The 24,718-nt window shown below is 30.2% G+C and overlaps 1 protein-coding gene across 1 annotated transcript in view; it reads right to left on the bottom strand.

Annotated features, from left to right (window-relative positions):
- Positions 1–2,756: 2,756 nt before the first annotated feature.
- The window catches only part of LOC148313063 (uncharacterized), a 93,635-nt gene continuing 71,673 nt past the window's right edge, over positions 2,757–24,718 (bottom strand). The window contains exons 3-4 of the mRNA XM_088269471.1: positions 11,113–11,206; positions 2,757–2,920 (exon numbers count right to left, since the gene is read on the bottom strand). Coding sequence (XP_088125597.1) covers positions 2,762–2,920; positions 11,113–11,206 — 253 coding nt within the window. The 3' untranslated portion in view covers positions 2,757–2,761. The remainder of the gene's footprint in view (positions 2,921–11,112; positions 11,207–24,718) is intronic.

The following is a 24,718-nucleotide window of genomic DNA, read 5'->3' on the forward strand; positions in this document are numbered from 1 at the left end:
TTTATCCTCGTTAAATTCATGTCCATAATGAACTGTCAGTACAAAAATTAAAAAAAATATATGAACCGGTATTCCAAATGTATTTAAGAAGAAAAATAAATTTCATTTTGTGAAAAAAAAAATTATATCTTTTTTCACTAAAATATATCCGGATATGATTTTGTAAACAAAAAAGTTTGCAATACACACTGCTTGATATAATAAAACAACAAATGTTAAATTTAGCTTTTTTCACATATATTTTGTTTGACTACTGACCGGGATTCAATGTTACTAACACCGTCAGATTAGTTTCATATGTTTACACACTTTCATTATGACTCTTTTTTCGTTAACGTTTAAGGTTACGTTCAAAATCTAACATTTATAATGAATTTAGAATGATAAATGTGAATTATAATACTAATCACGTTGTCACATATTTAAAGCTCGATAAAGCAGTTTTTCGCAACGCCATCATACGTGTTTTAAAATACTATATTTGACTTATTTTCGATACATAATCTGAAATTAAAATGGTTTTTGAATGATAAATATGACCATGAGCATAAGTACTTATCATATTATTTTTAGACATGTCAACATAGATGAAGAAGAATATGGAAGTCTGGGCATCTATGTTGAGATGTCGAAAAATAATATGGAAAATAACTCCTATAACTGGAGACAATCCAGATTTGTGAACAAGTATTTGGACACACTCAAAATGTTGTAAATACTTTTCATGTTGTCACTAATTTTTATAGCTCGATCAGTAAAGCAGTTTTTCGCAACGCCATCACACGTGTTTCAAAAGACTCTGACAATTCATTATGATCTTTTTTCGTTAACCTAAAAACGAATTTCGGATCTCTAAAACTCGAGGTTTTCGGTTATAATAAGAAAAAAGCATAGAACGATCACATTTATACTCTTTCCTCCGGGGTCCTAGGAATTTGCTTGACATAAAATAAATCACTTCTAGAACAAAAGTTTCCTTCCAAAAGTCGGGACACGGGGTAGCTATAAAAAGCGACGTAGCCAACACTCGGTATCATCAATATAACATTACGCAGGCGTCATCAGTCACAACCTCTTGAGGTAGGTACGAGGATATTACATCCATCACAAAGCTCTGTTGAGCTTATAACTTGACAGAGATTGTCTCAAATCAGAAATAAGTATTTATCAGCCCCTTTGAACTCTTTAGATGCTTTGAATAAAGCTCTGGACCGTACATTTACGAATAAAATGTTATTCCTATTGGAGCTTTTATAATTAGTCAAAAATGTTGTTCGAAAAGAGCTTTACAAGGCTTAATAATTTCATTCGATCGGATTAGAATCTTAATTCTTCTTTTCAAATCAAAACATAAATCATAATTTATCTGATTCTCATAAATATTCAAATGGCAAACGTAATTTAAACCTTGTACAATTTATTGGAAATGCCGATATAATTTAAATGATTCACGTTTCAATATTTCTTTGTATTTGAAGAACTTAAAGGAGAATTAATTATCAATTTAACCACACTAAGAAAATGGTAAATGGGAAAATAAATTTAAAAAAATAATATATTAAGTAATTTAATGTGCAAATTATGTTTTTCAAAAAAAATTATTGGCTTTATAATTGATATATTCTATAAAAAGAATATAACTCTTGATTACATTTATTATATTTTAAATATTTTTCATACTGCAGGCCTTGGGTTCGGTTCCCAGGAGAGTTGAAATAATCAAAAGAGTTTTTTCGCTCTTATATTAATTTAACATCACATTAGACTGATACCTGAAGCGGAGGACGGTCACTTTGCCTTCATAAAATGAACGATCAAACTAACATTGATTCAATGTCCCGTGCACTACTGGGTGCAAAGAAGGGTCAAATAATATTAAAATATAAATATAGATAATCATAATTTGAATGATTTAATACTTTATACATATGTACATAATTGACAATTATTCAACAATTGCCAATAAACAAGTAAAAAATTATAAAACTCTCCTTATCATTCATCGTACTTTGTGTTCTACCACTTAAAAACACTACTTCATGACTACTGATTTCGAAATAATAATTTCATAATCAGATCAAATGTATACTGTTTTTAGAGTTTCGAGTATATTATCATCTTAACAATGCTTTAAATTTACAAAATAATATGAGAAATTAATGAATTTACAAAATAATATGAAAAATAAATAAAAAATTGAGTTTCCCAAGGAAAAATACAAATCATTAATGTGAAAACTAATATTGAGCATTATTGCGTCATTTTTTAAAAACATTTATACAGTCACATCGTTACGTTATGAGTTGTGACAGATTGTTTTTAGAGTAACGAGTAAATTATCATGTTAACAATGCTTTTAATTTACAAAATAATACGAGAAATTAATGAATTTACAAAATAATATGAAAACTTTAAAAAAATATTTGAGTTTCACAAGAAAAAAATACAAATCATTCAAGTGAAAAATAATATGGGCACTATTACGTCATTTTTTACATTTATACCGTCACTTCGTTACGTTATGAGTTGTATAAAGTCATATTGTCACTTTTGTGTCGGTAATACTTATAGTCATTACGTCACCACTGAAAATTTTCACTTTCCCGAGACTTACGGTTTTTGCACCGTTGTTACTCCGCCTCGTCCAAGAGACGGAGTCTGATTCCTTCCCAGGGTTCGCCTAATTCGCCGTTCCAGAGTCCTAGAGCCCTCAGCACTCTATGAAGCTCACGCAGCTGCCGCATTCCCCGGGAAGCTTGCCCTATGTCTTGTCTCTTCCAGACTCGAAGTCCTTCCTCCTTATGACGGCGAAATGCGTCATCTGGAACGCGTTGGTCTTCTTGCAGCCACGCTCCAGCGTTCCGGTCATGGAGTAGCCCATGTTGAAGTCAGAAGATGTGACGTTAGATGTCAGGTACAACTGGAAAATAAGATCAATCGTTACAATTTTACCTAATATAACACATTTTTACTTTATTTTATTTATTGTTTCGGCATTAACTTTGTGGTAAGACATGTTACAATGTTTAAAAAAAAACACTTGTTTTATACCACTTGAGTTTTATTAAAGACTACATGTTTCAGAAGTTAAACTTCCATCATTCAGGTCTGTATAATAACTATTACAGTTATTATACAGACCTGAATGATGGAAGTTTAACTTCTGAAACATGTAGTCTTTAATAAAACTCAAGTGGTATAAAACAAGTGTTTTCTTTAATCATTGTTACATTTTTACATTATTATAGATTAAAGACAACTCTATAGTCCGCCTCCATAGTGTAGAGGTTAGCGCGCTAGGCTACCATGCTGGAGGTCCCGGGATCGATTTCCTAGAGGGTTAATATAAACATTAGTGATTTTTCAGTGTAATATTTATTTAATATGACCCTGGATTGGTACCTGAAGCAAAAGGGTGATCACTTTCCTTTGTGTGTTTAACGATCAAGGTAACACTGCTTCTATACGATGTAGTGCCCTATACAACATTGGGGTGCGGATAAGGGTTCGAAGAAGAAAAAGAAATACAACTGGCTGTAGTCCCGTGGTTAGTGTCGTGGACTTTGAGTCAGAATTTTATTAGTTCGAACCCACTTTTAAACGTAAAACTACTTGATTCCTATTTTCAGCAATGGGTTGTTTAAGAGTGACTTTATAAAATTAAACAATTTTGTTCTTACCACTTTTTTTATTATTAATACACTTTAACCTACCGGTTTTAACAAGAACCTTGTCATTATCAGGGTTAATTAAATTTTAAAACATTAAAAATATTAAAATACTCATAATTAATTACATTCCCTATATAATAATGAGTACTTTAATATTTTTAATGTTTAAGAATTTAATGAACCCTGATGATGACAAGGTTCTTGTTGAAACCGGTAGGTAAAAGTATACTTATAATTAAAAAGTGATTAAAACAAAGCTGTTTAATTTTATAAAGTTTATAAAACGTGCCACAAAGTATCTGCGAAAAACATTCAAGAAATGTTAAAGAGTAAATTCTTCTTCTCCTAACTCTTATGCGCACCTAATGATGCATAGGGCATTGCATCGCAGCAACGCAGTGTTATCTTGATCGTTACTTACATAACGGCAAGATTTTCACTCTTACGTTTCAGGGACCAGTCCAGGGTAATATATAATATTCGAGTATCAAATCACTAATATTTATACAACCTACATAAATACAGTGAAATTGAAATATTTTTTTATATGATAAAAACACATATATGTATAAGCCCTGGGATACTCAGACTTCCATCTACTTTCGTTTATAAATGATAGACGTTTCATCTCAAGTTAAGACACTTAACATATAATTTTAATATATCATCCATAGAGTGAATATTCTAGAGTCTAAAAGAATAAATAATATTACATTTTAAATAATTAACCTGTGAAATATAAGTATCTCAATATTAAAATATTATTTCATGCCCTCTGTCCTAAAAAATATGTTAAATGATTCGAAATGAATCTCATATATCGCTCACCCCTTTCTACAACGTCACAAATCAAAAACTTCAGGATATCGTTTTTAAAGTTTAAAAAAAAAAAAAAAATAATAAAAAAATATCAAGCCACTTATTGAACTTTTTACTGTGCAACAGATGTTTTTAGGTAAAACATGAATGTTTTTTCTCCATTTGAAAATTAATAAGTATATTTAAAAAATAAATAAAACAATACCTTTTCTTCAAAATGCAAAAACAACACTTTATACCATGTAGCGGGTAAATATTAAGTTAAAAATACTCTGCTTTTGCTGGGATATATTACATTTTCTGGGCATTCCAAAAACATGCACGACTGAAAATTTACGAATTTTGATAAATGACGTTGAAAGGAGTGAACGATATGTTCGATTGGAGTTAATTTCACAAATTTCCCATCTCATGGTACAGGTTTAATGTAATCCATACTTCCAAATTTATAAACTGAAAACAAGCTTGTAAAAATGGTCCACCAGTAATGGAAATATATTATACAGCTTGAAAAATAATTCAATGATCGGCAGAATGGAAACTGTGACACAAGTTTATAAAACGATCACTTAAATTAGTCAAATACCAGATCGTAAGACCTAGGATGCTTAGACTTGCGTCTTCTCTCGTATATAAACATATGTTTCATCTTAAGTTGAGATACCTATAATACAGACATTACTCTTTAAAATAATATGCAATATGATAAAAACAATATGTCCGCCTCCGTAGTATAATAGCCAACACACTCGGCTACCGTTCTGGAGGTCCCTGGATCGATTCCCAGGGGGGGTCAAATGAATATAAGTGTTTTTTCCACTCTTATATTTATTCAACATTACCCTGGATTGGAGCCTGTAGCGGAGGGTTGATCACCTTTTCTTCATGTGTAAACGATCAAGATAACACAGTGTTTATATGACGCAGTGCCCTATGCACCATTGGGGTGCGGATAAGGGTTTTACTACTTATATATATATATATATATATATATATACAATATTTGACTAATTATTTCAGATGAAATAAAATAAAATATTTGAATCGAGGTTAAAGATTTTTAATTATTACAACATTATGTGCTTTGATTATATATAATTGACACAAAAATGCACTTAGTACACCATTTTAATATTTCGTGGAGTAAAGAAAAAATACTGTTTATTATTTCCGGTTAAAATATCAATGGAGAATTCGCTGAAAAGTTGTACGAATCAAGCATCCTTTATTAATTACAAACCTCCCTCATCTTAAATTCAAAGTGTTTCTCATAAAAGAGTTTATTTATTCATTATTTTCATGTAAACACTACCGGGAAAACATTGATCAAAACATAAGACAAAATATTCCTGCCAGCAAATATTAATAACATCTCACCGGATTCCAGAATTACTTTCGAGTAATTTATGAAAATGTATTCAGTTTGAAAACAAAACGAGACATCATTAAAAAAAGTTATTTAAAATATTCAGAATCTTTTTTTGCTTATTTTTAATTACACAAAAACTCAAAATTATGTATGAAAATAAGATCTTTCTTTAGACGCCTTGGGAATTTAAAATTTATAAAAAACAACGATTGTAATTTTAAGGCGAAAAATGTCTAAATATTCGATGTCCCTGGGAAAAGAAAAAGATAATCAAGATTTTTCTTTTCTTCCACAAAAAAGATAATTTAAGTAAGACAAGTCAAAATAAAATTAATTAAAAACTAATTTGATAACAAATTTTTAATGGAATAATTTCGTCATTTTATTTTCGTAATAAAGTATTTAAAATAAAAATAAAACATTTAAATGTGTTTTCTGAATAATATACACAAGTCTTCTTTACAATACTTCTTTTCATTTCACTAATAGATGTCTCTAGTGAAGTTCTAATGATTCAAGAAAAACGTTTCGAAATTGGTTCATATATATTCAGAACTTCCAAGAATTTAAGTAGTTTGGTGGTCAATAATGGGTAGAATTGGTGAATGTTACACGTGTGTAAAGTGACCACTAAAACTAGCCTATGTCGGTCGTCAGCTCCGTAAATGTCCAGACTTCCATATTCTTCTTCATCTTCGATGAGATGTCAAAGAATAATGTACACAAGTTTCGGGTTGCGGTCCAGTGGTTAGTGCCGCGGACTCATGAATTAGAATTTCTCACTCTACTGCATTTTGAAACCTATTTCTAATAATAAGCCTCTTAGGCTCACAGAAATAGTACGAAATTAAGGTACTTTTCCAAATAATAAAAACACAAATATTCTCCTTTAAAGAAAAATTAAAATAATAATAAAATGTAATACGATAAAAGATTTTTGATTTGATTTAAAAAAATATATGCAAATGGTATTTTTAGTGGATTTACAAATAATGCACATTAATTAAGCTAACTAACTGACCAACCATCACGCCGCTTCTCGCCGTAGGCAGAAAGAATAGAACGCCACACCATTCTGTCTTTGCACACAACCTTCGCCTCTTATTCATTCCTACATCTTCTCATACATACATGACGATTAAAATAAATTAAATTCATTTTATACATGTTAATCGAAAAAAACTATAAATAATAATAATAAATGTAAATTGTCACTCACTCACAAATATAAAAAAATAAATAACAAGAGCTTAGTCTTATTATTGAAGAGAACATCGTATCTATTTTTAAAATTGCTTAAAGTAGAAATGTTTACACAATAAATTTAATTATAAAAAAAATCTTGTTACTATATTAAATAAATAACAAAAAAAAATCAGACTCCTGACCTGACCACTTCAAGTATTTAAAATACTTTATCATGTCAAATTTTCCTCGGTCTTTTTATTGCCTTGCACATTGATTTCGTTAAATTAAAAAAATATATAAGTATATGACGAACATAATATTGATATAATTTATCCGTAACAGGAAGAAACTCAAAAATGTAATACGTCATAAATCAAGTGCGATTTATCACATTCATTGATAAATAAATTACGCAGAAAACATTTAAGGTCCCGTATCTCAACATTATGTAGCACATAATATGGGATAATAATTCATGTCTCGGCTTTTATCCAAGATAAAAATAAATATGGAATACCCGGAATACTATTCTTAAAGGAAATCCCGTTCCCTCCGCGATATATAAGAAAACCTAACGAGCGAATACATGCCGACTTCCGCACCGCCATCCCTTTCGGGGGGAAATACTTTACCTAAATATTCACACTTATGAATATCTTATGCAAAATCCTGATTTCAACATTCTTGCCAGCCAAAAATCCGAGATAATTTCGATGCGGTTAGATAATTCGCGGAAGCGGTTGACATGTACCCACGCATATCGGGTTGAGGAATCCAATAAGTTATAATTTATTACCGTAATATCGGAAAAGTTTTCTTTTTTGCTTACATTTCTTATTGATAAATATTATGGAAACTTTGTGCTCAGCATTGTGCGAAAGAAGGTTGAAAATATTTTAATTATCAACATAGAAAATTAGACGTAATCATCGGAGATATTTGATGTTATCATCGGACATTAACGTAATCATCTGAGATATTGAGAGAACCAAACAATGATAATTTTTATTTTTCTTCTTCTTCCTTCTTTTAGATCTGAGGATCTTTCTATTCCATTATCTCTCTCTTGTATTGTGGACTGCCAGCTGTGACGCCATCGCTTTGGAGGTCTTGAAGGGACTACCCTACCTACCTTTTTCCGTCTGAATTATATATTTTCTTGCATTCTATTGACATAGGTACTCTAGAATCTTCTTCTCTGTCTTCCCCATCTGACTATATCCTCCGTACTACACATTTTTAGAATTTACATGTTTCTTGTTCGGTCAAGAAACCGTGTTTTCGGTTATGAACCTCAATTTTTTCATTTCTGAAGTTCTTAAGAGATTTGGTTCTCGCTGCGTCACCTCTAGTCTCCATCCCGTACGGGTAATCGGTCGTATACATGACTTACGAGTTTGTATGTATTTTTACTTTGCTTCCAATATTTCTTTTTTCATTTTTTCTCTAATACAACTCAATATTAAAGCCGCTTTTTTACCTGTCTTAAAGTCTCATAGAGTCTTGTGTCGGGTTGTGGTCCCGTGATTTTTGTCGCGGACTCTTAAGTCAGAGTTTCTCGGTTCGAACCCACTCTACCACAATTGGATACCTATTTCTAATAATGAGCCACTTAGGTTCACAGAAATAGTATGAAATTGAAACATTTTTGTAAATATTAAAAACAGAAATATTTCTCTTTAAAAAAAACAGATCGCTAGTTTAATTCATTTTGTTTTTTTATATTTAATATTTATCCACCTTCGTAGTTTAATGGTTAACGGTTTTATCTACTGTGCTGAATATCTTAGGCTCAATTCCCAGGCGGGGTTGTTAAGATGAACTTTAATCATGATTTTTAACTGTAATATTAAAAATATATATATTACTTTGGACTGGTGGTACCTGAAGCTTAGGATTGATCACCTTACACAAATGTACGAATGAAGTTGGTAAAAGAAGCAGAGGAAGACTGCAGAAAACTTGGCATGATCAAGTATTTTAAATACTTGGGTGTGGTCAGGTCAGGAGTCGGAATAATCAGCGGGTGTGTATGAGGAGTTGCATGAATGTGAAAGCGACGAAGATTATTTTCTATCCGCATTATGATGTGGCGTTCTATTCGCTCTGCTTACCTTTGCGGAAAAGCGGCGTGATAGTTAGTTAGTTAAATTTATAATGGAAAATTGAGACAGTTTCTAGAGACAGTCAGTGTGAGGGGATCCCGAGGGGTGGGGACGAAGTGTCGGCCTCTGTCCGTACATCCTCCTCCCCCCTCATTAATTGAATAGAGCAATATTTATTTCTTCAGAAATATTTTGAAGATTTTCCTCTATGTGCAGCTGACAGAGAGTCCCTCAGGACTCTATAACTGCTGCGGGTGGATGGTGGGCTCAGATTCCAAAAAAAAAGAGACAGTCAGTTTCAAAAAAAATTTATATTTTCCGTTTTGGTAAAATATTTTTTTTTGACGTGGATGCGGATATCCCCGGAAGTGAGGGCACTCAGCTGTAATCTTCACGTAATAAGCGGAAAGCCAGACCCTAGTTCAGGAACTATTTTTCCCCTGCGGCATTTTTCAAGTTGTTTGGGTCCAGACAGTAGCAAATGAACCGTGCCGCCTGGGGTGAGTACATAATACAATGATATTATATCGCTTTTCCGGTGGCGCTCTTGCCGCACTAAGTGGAATTACTTAAACCGATAATTGAACACGGCCCCTCAAGATTATTTGCTATGGCGAGCAAGGAAACACGGCTGGGGTTTTAAATTTATATTTAAATTTTACCAAAATGCTGACCTATAAATTTTTCAACTCAATTCAACTTTCAATTTATTTTATTTTTTGACATCTCATCAAAGATGAAGAAGAATATGGAAGTCTGGGCATTTACGGGGCTGACGTATTTGGACACACTCAAAATGTTGTTTCAATTTATTTATTTCAATAAATATAAACATTACAACCTATAAAAAATTTAAATCGTTTACATTTTAAATACATTAAAATAAAATATATGCAAGAACTATTATTGCTAAAGGTGTAGAAGAATCCCGCTTCGGAAAACTCCTTCAGACACATGGAACAGAACAATATCCAATGAGATATTGTTCTACATAGCGGTAGCTCTTCCTACAGGCATAACCATCGGCAGTTTGGTCTTGTGTATAGGAATGTGAAACAATAACAATAAATGTGGGTTAATGCTGAGCCAAGTGAAAGTATGAAAACTTTTTTAAACTTTTTTAAACTTTTTTAAACAGTTTTAAACAGTTTTAAACTTTTTTACAGTCGTATTTACATATAAATCAATGCTTCATTCAAAATCCCCTTTTTAACAATCATTAGTAAGAATTAGATTTTTTAGTATGTTTCGTAAGTATTTAAATTAAGGATTATTTTAAATAAAAAAAAAACTTACAAAAGCTCTTTAATTTACATAAAATATAATAGTTTTTATTTAGGGGTTTTCAACAAGTTATTACTATGAAAGAAATGTTTTATGTACAACAAACAAACAAAAACAATATGTAATAGAAAATCAAAACTAAGCATCAATTCAATTAAGGAAAATTTACTCATACATATGATAACATTTTAATCTATTTTTGCTTTTTTTCAGAACATTGTTGCGACTATTATAAATAACTTAAATATCCTATATTCAAAATAAACCTCATTTTCAGATTCCCTTCAAAATAATTTCCATTTAGTTTCTTTAATCTCCATTTTAAAAAAAAATCTGCGTTTCATTGTGATTGTATGACATTCGATTAAGCTGATACAAAATATATGCTTTGACGATATTAATAAAAAATACATATAACGTTGTCAAATAAAACAATAAAATTATGGATAATCGAAAGATTAAAAAAAAATTCATAGGTTCTTTGATTTCAATTTTACAGATTTTCTATCTGTGTTAGTTGAAGTAACGAGAAAAAATGTTTAAGAAACAGTGTACTAAAAATTATGTTTTGAGTTTCAAGTGTTTTATTTTTTTTATTGTATAGTTTATGTGAAATAGCATAATGGATAGATAGCCTGATATGTCAATTATTTTTTTACCTTATCTGTATTTTTACCTTAAAATCTGGATCAATTTGCATTCTTTTGAAAGATCCCATAATATATATTGCTCCCGTTCCATTGTCAACCATCTTTGCCCAAGTGCTGTGCCTGAAACAACATTAAAAAAGCATGCTTAGAAAATAATTCAAACGGTTGTCTCGACATCAATAAAAATTGCAAATACATACAAATAAAATTCACTTTTTAGTAAACATTTAAAAAATAAAAACTTTTTTCACCATAAAAATATAATTTTTCAAGTCTACCAAATTCTTTATTATCAACATTTTAAGGAGAATAAATAAAACCATAATTACTATCTATTTTTTGTAACTTATTCGACGCTTTCTATTAAAATATTTATCCATTCTTCATCCGAACATTTGTAATAACTTTTGATATAACGTAGAAATGTTTGTAATAAAACCTTAAAAAACGTCTTTTTTTCATGTATAAAATCTTTTTTGAATAATATGGACATTTAATAGATGATGTTTTGTTTTATTTAGACTTTTTTATTTTAGTTTAACTTCGTAAATACCGTTATTAAATAAAATCTACTTTGACACGTGTTTTAATGCATTCCTCGTCATTTTCAAAAACCGTGAAGTGAATCTAAGTACTAAATTATATATAAAGCTAAGTCTTTATTTTGTAAAGATGAAATAATATTAATGTCTTTTCGACTCATAACTCTTTATCTACATGAGAAATCATATAAATATACTCAGACTTTTAAGGTGTACAGAGATGAAATTTTGACACTGATTAATATAATCGCTAGAAGGCGTTAGTTCTTTTATTCACAGATAAGCCAAAAAAACATAATTTTTATTTTTTTTTCTCCTTTAAGAAATTCAAACGATTTATTTTATTTATTTTATTAATCTTATAGACAAACAAAAAAACATATAAAACGAAATATGTATATCAAATTGTCAAATGATAAATATATCAAATTTTGCCGTTGAAATTCCAATTCAAAATTGAGAAACGAACGAATGCTTCGGAAAAGGGATAACTACTAGTAACTTCGGATACAAATGTCAAAACAAAGCAACATAAAGAGCAAAAACACAGAAAATTCGCTTTTCGGGCAATTTTCCACCCAAAGGCCACGACCGCACAAAGTGCCAGCAATTGATAGGTTTTGTTTAGCACTAAAGTGGTTTGGCTTAGCAGGCCATGAAACATGGCACCTGGTAGCCGGGAGCCGGTGTGGCCGAGTTCTAATTAAAATCAAACCAGACCTGCTGTAAAATTGGAGAGAAAACTTTCTATCCCAAGCCATAAATCACCGATATTGCCTCCTTAAAGTCACTAGTCCTACCTAAACCAACACCCAGGGATACCTTACACCAGGCGTGGCCAACCCTAATTGCACCCCGGGCCGCATCTATGACCTAAAATGTTTCCAAGGGCCGCATACAGACATTAAAAAAATAATAACATTTCTTTATAACAACGATTTTCATGCTTCTTGATTTTTTGTATGTATTATAAAGAATTTGAGTGGAAAAGTGATCAGAAATTATAATCAATAAAAAAAAACATTACTACGACCAGATGTGAGAAAAAACACATATTGAACTACCAATTTTTTATTTATTTGTACAGGAATAAACTTTAGAAAAATTTAGTAATTTTTTAACAATCAAAATTATTAATTAGGACTCGTAAATTAAACAATGTTAACAATTTTATTTTAAATAAAACCAATTTATCAATGACCACTCAGTGCAAGATTTGAGTTTCTTTTCGCTTACTTATTTTTTTAAATCTATTTCAATTTTGAAGTTGCGCAAATCAACTAGTTTACGAGATTTTTCGAGATTGCCTTAAATTGACGATGCTGAAGAGCGTGCGAATGGATATTGTTCACAGTTTTTATAACAACATTTATGACTTGGCTCATAGATAATACTTAAGTGCATGACATTTGTTGATGTATCAAGCCGTGTATCACAAATGTATCACTGGTTTAAAAATATATCCTTCATAAATGACCGCGGTCCGCGGGTTGGCCACCCTTGCCTTACACCATGGCCCGTAGACAAAAGTGTCGATAAAAAATATTTATACGATGTAAGTTTTATACAGGGTACGCATAGATTTTATTTACAAAGCGTGAAGATTAATTTTATTTTTATTATCCTCAATTTATATTCGAGGATATTCTTGATAGTTTGTTACGTAAATACAAAGCGAAAACAAGCTATTTACGTAAACTATATTAAGGATATCAAAATGAAATTTTCAGCAAACGATTTACATATAATGATAATTATATTTCATTTACAAATATTTTTAAATGCCTAAATAGAAAATAGAACTCTAGATTTTAACTTAAATACATTAGAAGTCTTTAATATCTACATATTTTTTACCACAGTACAACAACGAGACGCAATTTTTGAATTTTGTTAAAAACTTTTTTTAAAGATTTTTTTATTTATTCTACTTGACACTAGATTGTTCACCCTACGGATGATATATCAATGTATATTACAAGTGTCTCAACTTAAATCAACTTAAATCAGCCTAATCAAACCCTATAATGCTTAGATTTTCACCTTCGTTACTATAAAGAATGAAAGATGGATCTGTTCAGTTAACACACCTGACGTATTTTTTCATTTATATCATAAATATTTCATAAATATATTCCACTACCTTATCGAAAAAGCTGGAAAGCGGAACTTATGACGTAGGTTTCTTGCGATAAGCGATAAAATGAACAAGAGGTTGATTTTATATAGTGTCTTATGCACATTGGGTACGAATAAAGGTAAGACATATCGGTAGGACCAAGCTGCCGATGGTTATGCCTGTAGGCTACCGCTATGTTGACCAATATCTCATTGCATATTGATCTGTTCCATGTGCCTGAAGGAGTTTTCCGAAGCGGGATTCTTCTACACCTTTTGCAATAGTATTCTTGGATATTTTCGATTTCAATGTATTTTAATGTATACGCTCAAAAATTTAAGTTTATAATGTGGATGGTAATTATAAATAAATAAATTGAATTGAATTGAAATTAAAAAGATAAAAAGTGGTATTTTTAAATAAAAACTCTTAAAAAACAACATGTTGCCGAAGTTTGACGAAAGGGGTATGGAACCAAAAGTGAGAATTTGACTACGATTAATACCAATTTAGTTTGGTGGATGTACTTTATTCATTAAGATTAGAACTGTATCTGGCTGCATCAGGTCGTCGGGTCTAGTTAGGAGTAAATACGAAATACATAATTAAAAGACAAATACCTCTCAGCTCTTTCTCCCAAAAGGGAATTAGGGGAAGCTCTGATGTTTTATCGCCAGCTAAAATAGATGTCACCCCATACAATTAGATTAATTATTCATTAAACATTTGAATAATTGTTTGTTTTGTGAAAAAGATCTTCAAAAGACGCATACACCTCAAAGTATATCCGATTAAAAAATTACGGATATGCAACCCGAGATACCCTTCCTATGTTATTCTTTATTTTCTTTTCCATTTCCCTTTACCGTATAGGACGAACGTCCTTCCCATTATATGTATATACATATATATATGTATATATATATATATATATATATATATATATATATATATATATATATATATATATATATATATATATATATATATATATATATATATATATATATATATATATATATATATATATATATATATATATATATATATATATATATGTTTATATAAATATATATAAATATATATATATATATATATATATATATATATATATATATATATATATATATATATATATATATATATATATATATATATATATATACATATATTTATATATATATATATTTTAACGCTGAATTATACAATTTAATATTTCACCTCTGATTCAAAACCATTTAGAATCTTTTATGAAATGAAGCATTGTGTCAAATAAGGATTACATTCAAATACTAATTATATAATATAGTACATTTACTGAGCATTTCGAAAACATGCACATCTGAAAACTGACAAAGGAAAGGAGTGAGCGACATCTGTATTAATTAGTTCATCTATGTTGAGGTATCAAAAGTAAATTGTAAATTTTAATGTTACGTTGTAAAACTCAACATTACACTTACTGATTCACAATCAACATAGAAAGTTTAATTAAACAAAGCATTGTGTCGAATAACGGCTTAAGCAACTAAGAATACTTGCATTTAAATGCAAGATAAACTTAAGCTCGGAATCATTACATTCGGGAAGTGTGATTCGCGAGTGATTCGAAATGAGGAAAGTTTTGTCGGTTATTTGAATGGGAGCTTTTTCTTTCGCAAGACCTTCGCGGGAACAAGTTTAAATCCCGAAGATCATCTTTATCGCGCCGCCTTGAAAGGGGATGAGCTTTTCGTAATTTCCTGTTTGTATTTCACAAAGGAATTAAACCCTCTGGCCTTTATGACGGGATTTCGGAAACTTAAATAAAGCAATACAGATTCCGACGGGGCGTAAGGTGACCCTTTGTAAATTATTGAAAGAGATCTCAAATTACAACGAAAGCTCTTTTGTTGTTTACGAGAATACGCGTGCTATTCCTTAAAAATATATGTTTCTCATCAAATTTGAAGTTAAAAATAATGAAAATAATAATATTATGTAGTGCCTTTTTTGTAAAAAAACAATCACCTCAAGGACGTTTTACAATTTAAGTTTCAGTTTTTAATGGTTTTTGAGTTGAAATGTTTTTTTTTCATTTATAAAAATGTTTTAACGTAAAAACTAACCAATTTTGTTTTTCATTGCCCTTTTATATTTTTCACAGTTCAGCCAAAGTTGTGTATTGCAAAAACCCGTATTAAATTTTATTCATACTACGAGCACATACCCTTCTTAATATATGATAATTTAATAATTTTCTAATTATAATTTCAAAATCAACATGATAAAAGTGTTTACACATTTATTTATATATTTATATATACACACACACACATATATATATATATATATATATATATATATATATATATATATATATATATATATATATATTTATATATTTATATGTATATAAATATATATATATATGTATATATATATATATATATATATATATATATATATATATATATATATATATATATATATATATATATATTTATATATATATATATATATATATATATATATATATATATATATATATATATATATTGTATATATATATATATATATATATATATATATATATATATACATATATATATATATATATATATATATATATATATATATATATATATATATATATATATTGTATATATATATATATATATATACATATTTATAAATAAATGTTTACATATAAGCACTAAGCAACAAATCCCTGGTCATAAGTCCAGACTTTCATCTTCTATCATTTTAAATGACAGATGTTTAATTTCACCTAGAGTATTGATTGACCTATACTACAGTAGGATTTAAAATCCAGTATCTGATGTGCAATAAATAATAGCTAATTATTCATAATAACTGATTTAAAAATTAAGTTTTTAATACATTTAGCTACTATCTAGTACAGGTTTCTGGCAAAGTATTTTTATCTCAACAGTGAAATAAACGAGGAGTTGCAGCTCCGTTGAGATCTGTTGTTTATGGCCGCATTCAGGAGACAAGGAGTTCCATTTCAACTAATATGGTTTGCGTTTTCCACCCGCCCCCGAGCTTAAAGTCAACCTAGAGATGCTCTTATCGCAGTAAGTACCAACAGTTAAAGCGGTCGTTATAGAAGATGAACTCGACGAAAGTATATCAATTCATTTTAACTAATGACTCAAATAACTTGGCTTTTGAACAACTGCTCTTGAACCGACATAAACCTAATTATAATGTTTGCAAGAATGTTTTTTTCCAAACGGGTACATTTTTTAGGCCTTTTTTTATAGAGCGATCGCAAGTACTCGTACCAATAGCAACTTCTTACGATTGAAAAGTGGAAAAACCGCTGCTTAAAAATGCATTAAAAATAAATGATACATATTAGCACAATTATTTCCAAATTAACAATAAAAATCACATCAATTTACATATAAACTTATAACTAACTGTATTCAATCACTCATTGCAGTGGCTCAATCTGGCTTTAAGAATGTAAAAAAAGGAGGAAGCACATACTTTTGATAAGTATAATTTCGTGGGTATGATCGTAGAATAATTTAGCAGATATCAAAATGAACGCTTTTCACCATCAGCAACGATAAGTATTGCGTGTATTACTTTTAAAATTACATATTATAACAGATGACGCTGCCATTTTAGTAATAAAAAGTGTTTGGACAGGCGCCGTGGCGTAGTTGGAAACTGGCATCGTGGGTTTTATTCAAGAAAGATTTTTTTTTAATTGGTCTGGGTGTATGTGATATATTTTTCACATTTACCATCCATATCCTTACTATCCTACCTGCAGACACGACTCTAAAACTAGGGGCTTTGGTGAGTTATTATTTTTAAATATAAAAAAAATAAAAGAAATAAACATGCTTTTGTGTGCATATAAAAACACGCGTAACGTTGAATGCAAAGTTGTGTCAAAGTTTAAAAGTAATCGGTGGATAATTTTAATAAATTATGACTTCAACCTGTCTCGCTATAAATATTAAAAATTGTTATTCAACTTCAAAAAATCACCCCTTAATTTTTATTATTATATAACACTTTATATTATTTATCTACATTACTTTGAAATTTTATGTTATTTTTTTATCAGACTTAGTATTGCACCCACCGTTTAGCTATGCTCGCATAATTTTTTTTTATAAAATAAGAGGAAAATGCAGAATTTCGTTATACTGAGACATCTGCTGAAAAAGGTGCTCATTTCCGTCCAAAAAAGTAAAAGTTTCTTTTCCGTGTTTTTCCTTCGGTCGCGTCTAAACTTACCTTTTAGAACTAACATAAACGACAGCTACATACAACATGTTGGAAATAATATACAGGAGGATTCATAACTGAAGTATATTTATTTTAAAATTAAAATGTATCCTTGTTTTAAAATCACTAAAAAAACTTAACTTAATTATAATGTCTACCGGTTTCGAAGCTAACCGCTTCCGATTAATTTTATTTATTAAAAATATTAGTCAGTCTTGATAAAGAAGGAGTTAGCTTCGAAACCAGTAGACATTATAATTAAGTTATAATAAAATATTTATAGTTATTTTAATACAAAGTTACATTTTAATTATAAAATGGAAAATCACAAAGTTAGTGCTTCAAATATAAATTATATTTATTTTACAATGTATTTTTTTAGCGACATTACTTTAAATAATTTCGTTTTATAACATTTTTCAATTTCTTTGAAATTGTTTTGAAATTATGAATCACTTTAAAATATCATTTATTTTAAGAGATTCTAAAATATTTTTTTTTCATTATCTTTTTGCTTCTTATCTAACTGAATGGCTTATTGGGCACTATACCGGATATGAGCGGTGTTTATTTGGTTGTTGATGCCATGAAATAAATATGTTCAGTCCTGAACTTTAAACGTTTGGATTTGGGAGTGGAATATATTTTATGTGATGACACAGATGACTTAAGTGAAGAAGCTTATGACAACGCTCATTAAAAACGGATAACATTTACTCAGCTTATATTTCTTTCTATGTAATTTTTAAAAAACGTTTTAACATCTAAAAAACGCAATATATAAAAAATATGTGAACTGATTTGTGTAATTGGCTCTAAATGGTCGATTACTAAAACTTAATTAAGTAAAGACATCAATATTATTTAATTATTTAATTTTTATTCCAGACCTTAAAGTAAAGTGTGCCAGTCTCTGAGGTTCATATGATACTTTGAAAATTAGTCATATTTAAAAAAAAATCTAAGTCGACATCCCGTGTCTATACTCAATTAAATTTATTAATTTTCTTTGAAGGAAAAACCCACAAAGCTTCTTTTTTGGAGGCTTATCTGCAGGTAGGATAGTGGGGATAGGGAAGTTAAATATAAAAAACACATCACAAACACCCAGACCAATTTAAAATAAGTATATCTAGAATTAATTTTGTAATGGTCGGGAGTCGAATGTCTACCCAACTTCGCCACAGCGTCAATAATTAATATATACATGAAAAACTTGTATATATTAATAATTTAAATAACATTGTAATTTAAAAGACTCTTGTTAAAGTTGCAGAAGAATCCAGCTTTGGAAAACATTTATTATACGTTTATTATTAGAAGGCGAAAAGTAAGTTATAAAGAAAAGAAGGCTAAAAAATAAGGTTAATAGTAAACAAGGTTACAAATAACGTGTATACTCGTATAATTTACCCTGCTAATGTATGTTGTAAGATTTTCTTGAAGAAAACTCCCCTGGTTGTCAGATTCTATAACTCAGATTTTTCAGTAAGCAAAACCGAATATCACGCACACTACCCATTGAATATTTGATTGTACAGTATTATTAACACAAATTATATTAGAACAATACCATAATAAATTGTTCACCCTATATCCAGTATCTTGTGATTTATTCGATACTGAGAAGCACGTTGTAGGAGGGGGCTAGGAAGGGAGAAGAAATAGGGGATCTGTAGCTTAATTAACCGCCCTAATCGGCTCGCGAGGAGGAAATTACTCCTGTACGCGCCTGCCGAGATGTGCAGCTGAGGGGGATACAAGATAACAAAATACCAAGGTGAGAGAAAGATAAAAAATGTAATTTTTATTTAAGAAAGAAGGGAGATTGGCACTGATAGTTTAAATATATTCTACCGGTGGACCTTTCTTACGGACACGGAAACAAATTTCAGGCTGAAAAAATGAATATAAGTGCGGAAGATTTTCATAAAATATTTATGAAAATCTCGCTTGAAATGATACGCTTTAAAAGTTTTATAAAAGAAGATACTCGCTCTAAAGTGAAATTTGGATTATCATATTTAATATAAGAAAAATGATAAATTTATAGCAATCGCCATTCTCTCTAAGTGCGCCGACAAAATCTCCCCTAAATTTTACGGAAAACTTTTTTTTGTCGAAAAGAAAGTTTATTTATGTATTTTTAGGGCAGCCGAGCGTTTGACCTTTGAGAATTTTTTCTGTGTTATCTTAATCCACGTTAAAAAATTGTCACATTGTTTGAAAATTGAGGTTGGATTAATGTTGTTTTAACAACCTTTTCGTCACTCTAGAACGATCCTTAAAAAGAAATTAATCATTTAGCGATGTGTCTAATTATAAAAACAGCGGAACAAAGACATTTTCCGAATCGTTCGTGGAATTTGTCATTAATCTTCCGTTAAAGTAACTCTTGTACCTAGAATGTGAGCCTAAGCAAGAGTATCTTAGCCATGTTACAAATGCTCGTAATCGCGTTTGAAATATTTGCAAAATTGTGACATTTTTGGTGTTCGTATTTTCATCCCAGTCAGGGATCCAAAATAAATGAACTAAAAAAAATTTTTCAAAGATATTTGTGTTAGTGATTAGTTATATTTTCTTATTTATTTGTTTTAGTCTTATTAACCTTAATTACATGTTCCAATATGTGTAATGGAAATTATCAATCGGGTATATTATAAATGTGACGTTTGTTCATAATTTGTTTTTAAAAACTTAACGTCTTTTACATATCCATCTGTATCTTCTAAAATGTTAATAAATTTATCAAAATTTATTTAAAAAATTATGAAATGTTTGAAAATTTATCCAATTAATCAAAATTTATCAAGTCTATTTTTTTCATGTACAATAACTATGACCAAATATAGCTTTTTACGCTTGTGTTTTTTTTTTAGTGACTGGGTTTTGACGTTACCGAAATCATAGATCGGACAATGATGTCTACCAAACATGTCATCGTTAATTTCGATGGCTTTTTGTTGAGTTTTATGCAAAAAATTATTACACGTTGTTCGGAAGTATCCACCATCGCGCTTCGCGGCGAGCTCTCGAAAAAAGGGTACATTAAATCAGTTATCCTGATTTTACTGATGATCGAGCAGTCTGAACGTGATTGCGCTGTAGAACTATAAAATTGTATTTTTATAAGACCACATCAATGACATACCAACTCTCTTCATATCGTATATAATTGTACAGTTTGCTTTTAATACATCATGAAAAGTGAAAAGACTTCTTAAACACTTATCTTACTTATGGATCATATGGTTTTTACAGACTTTTAAAAATAAAACAGTTTCAAAGAAATCTACAGACGGGTGTAGTAGTAATCAAAATTGTATAAATCGTCAAACAAAGAAACTCCTGTGATACATTATCAAACCAAATATGTTTCATTTTACATAGTTTAACTTTCGTAATGATAATAGCTATTGAATACACATTTTGCGTTCACGAATGTTTTATCGTATACAATTTACATTACTAATGTCCCCACCCCACACGTCCATGTAGGTGCGTGTAAGGGTGGGAAGGCGTAGGGTTTTATTGAAATAGTTTCTAGTCTGTGACGTCATGTTTCCTGTTATACGTATGCTAAAGAATTAGTTTGAGCTTACAACGCAAAGCTTTCATTGCTTAGTTATACGAGGTTTTATTTTAACTACCGGTCCGGCGTTGAGTTAAACCTTTCATTACTAGCCTGTCTTATTACTGGACGTTTGTAATTTAGGATGATATAATTAAATTTGCTTAAATTTTTCAAAGTAAAATACTTATACTGACTCTTATCTACACCTAATGCAACGTAAGGGATTGCATCAGATCGATGCAGTGTTAAGTTGATGGTTAATTATAGTAACGCAAGGTGATCAGTTATGTATGCGGTACTAGTTCAGGGTAAAACCAAATGAATTTGTGAGTTAAAATATTTATTATACCTTCAGGCATGGTACCCAGCATGGTATCTTCAGCATGGTACCCAAATATGATAACCACTACACTATGGAGTCCGACAAAAATAAAAATACAAATATTTAATGAAAAATTAAATTAATCAGATAAATTTTATTTTTAATTTTAGTTTTTCTTGGTAAATACCAAAAATTATTGTGACACGTGTTTCGATGCATTTTGAATCATATGCAAATACCGTATATTTTATTTAACAGTTTTAAAAGTCTATAGTGTAGTGGTTATCACGTTTGTGTATCGTGTTGGAGTTTGCAGATCAATTACAAGACGGGTCAAAATAAATATGAGTTTTTTCACTGTAGTATTTATTTAATATACCCTGGACTTATTTCAACGGAATAGGACTGATCACTTAGCATTCATATAATAAACGGTCAAATCAATATTGCATAGATTTGATGTAGATTGTGCACCATTGGGTGTGGTAAGAGTTGATGGAATGTGCAACTAATGATTCATTAAAATCCCATTACTTTTTTCTATTTTCGCAATTGCGTAGTAAGAGTAATTTTATGATTTTGTCTTCAAAACTCAACGTTCATGAACTTACTTACGTCATAGTTATATTGTCATAAAAACCAAGAGATAAACTTGAATCAAGAAAAGTCAGTAATGATGAAGACACGATATCGACAAAAATAGGGACAATGTGATATAAAAAAAGGACAACAAAATTGTAGCCATATAATATAAAACCCTCATCCGCACCCAATGGTGCATAGGGCACTGCGTCATATGAACGCAGTGTTATCTTGATCGTTTACACATGAAGGAAAGGTGATCAGCCCCCCGCTTCAGGTACCAGTCCAGGGTAATATTAAATAAGTATGACAGTGAAAAAATCACTAATATTTATTTTACCGCCCTTGGGAATCGAACCCGGGACCTCCAGAACGGTAGCCGAGCGTGCTGACCATTACACTACGGAGGCGGACAGTTGTAGCTACTCTTCTATAATTACACTTACTTGGATACAGTAACAAATAAAGATAAAGGGCGACCTTTGACGCCACACAGCGACCCTAGAATGGAACTACAGTATAAAGCGCACATACATTCTCATTACACCAAATTGGAACAAAACGAGATTCCTCGATGACAATGGAAAATGTATCGAAGGTTTATCCATATATATTAACTCCAAGAACCCTCCTTTTCCGGGGTGATAATTATCAGGACTATTCGGGACACCCCTTATCTTTATAGGGAGGAGCGGAGCCACCAACACATCCAGGGGTAAATTTCACAATTCCGATGGAAATTGTAAACAGGGATGGGATCAAGACCGGGAGATCTGTACACTTTCGGAATTGTTTAAGTTTGCCCCAGTTAAGCGTACCTGGGTAATAACTATTGCGCCAATCAACATTAAAAGTTTTGTAATACGACCCACCCACCTACCTCCGTTAATATATGCGCACTTTGAGATATTCTCGGCAGATTTTAATAAAAATGTAAGTCAGCATAATTTCTTGGGCAGTTACATTGATAAAAAAATATATAACTCAAGGGTGAAAAAGCTGTAAAAAGTGTTTTGATGTTTTAATGATTAAAAACATTGTTTGAAGACATTTTATTTATTGTTTCGGCATTAACTTTGTGGTAAGACATGTTACAATGATTAAAGAAAAACTTCGTTTTTTACCACCTGAGTTTTATTATAGACTACATGTTTCAGAAGTTAAACTTCCATCATTCAGGTCTGTATATTTTATTTATTGTTTCGGCATTAACTTTGTGGTAAGACATGTTACAATGATTAAAGAAAACACTTCGTTTTTTACCACCTGAGTTTTATTATAGACTACATGTTTCAGAAGTTATTATACAGACCTGAATGATGGAAGTTTAACTTCTGAAACATGTAGTCTGTAATAAAACTCAGGTGGTAAAAAACGAAGTGTTTTCTTTAATCATTGTTTGAAGACATGATTGTATAAAGTAGCATTTACACGTTTTAAAAAATATAAATCTATTTCACAATATTATCCGGATTAAAAAAACATTAAAATGGGAAATTTGTATGTGGATACAAAATTTATAATTGTTTTTAATATTTTTGTTTGAGTTCATTATACGAGTATTTATAAGAGCAAGGCAATCAGTCCTTTGCTTCAGGTGATACTAACATATAATTAGTGTGAAAATACACTTTTTTATATTTAAAACTCCTAGGAATCAAACCCTGGACCTTCAACATGGTAGCCGAATGTGCTAATCACTACATTATGAAAGCCGACAAAACATACGAGTATGTATGGTATGATACAATATAATACATTTATATGTTTAGACGCGAATTAAAATTACCAGATTTGGTATTATTTTTTGATTTTAGTGACAATTGACCCCCTGAAGAATATTGATCTTATTAAAAAGTAAAGTTTTTTTGAAAAATAAAGATTTATCGACATTTTCAATGAGAATTAATTAGTCGGTTTGTTTCAATATTCAGAAGGCTACGTTAAAGGTAATAAAATATCCATTGAATGCATCAAGTTGGGGTTCTAGTATAATATTAACTTATACTAAATTATTGGTAGTGCCGCGATAAAATGACTACGTGACGTGAACTACGAAATATATACGAGTATTCGATACCTTGAGAACCTTAAAGCATTTATACTAGAAGCTGAATGCATAAACAAGCAGAACTCGTATACATCTATTGGTAGTATTACACGTTGTCTATTAAAATTAACATAATATTCAAGTTTACATAAAGACGAACGTATCTATGAGATGTGTCATAGCAAG

This window comes from Brachycentrus maculatus, unplaced genomic scaffold (genome assembly GCF_059751285.1).
Source record: "Brachycentrus maculatus isolate JH-2025_06_01 unplaced genomic scaffold, ASM5975128v1 h1tg000024l, whole genome shotgun sequence".
Lineage (NCBI taxonomy): Eukaryota > Metazoa > Arthropoda > Insecta > Trichoptera > Brachycentridae > Brachycentrus > Brachycentrus maculatus.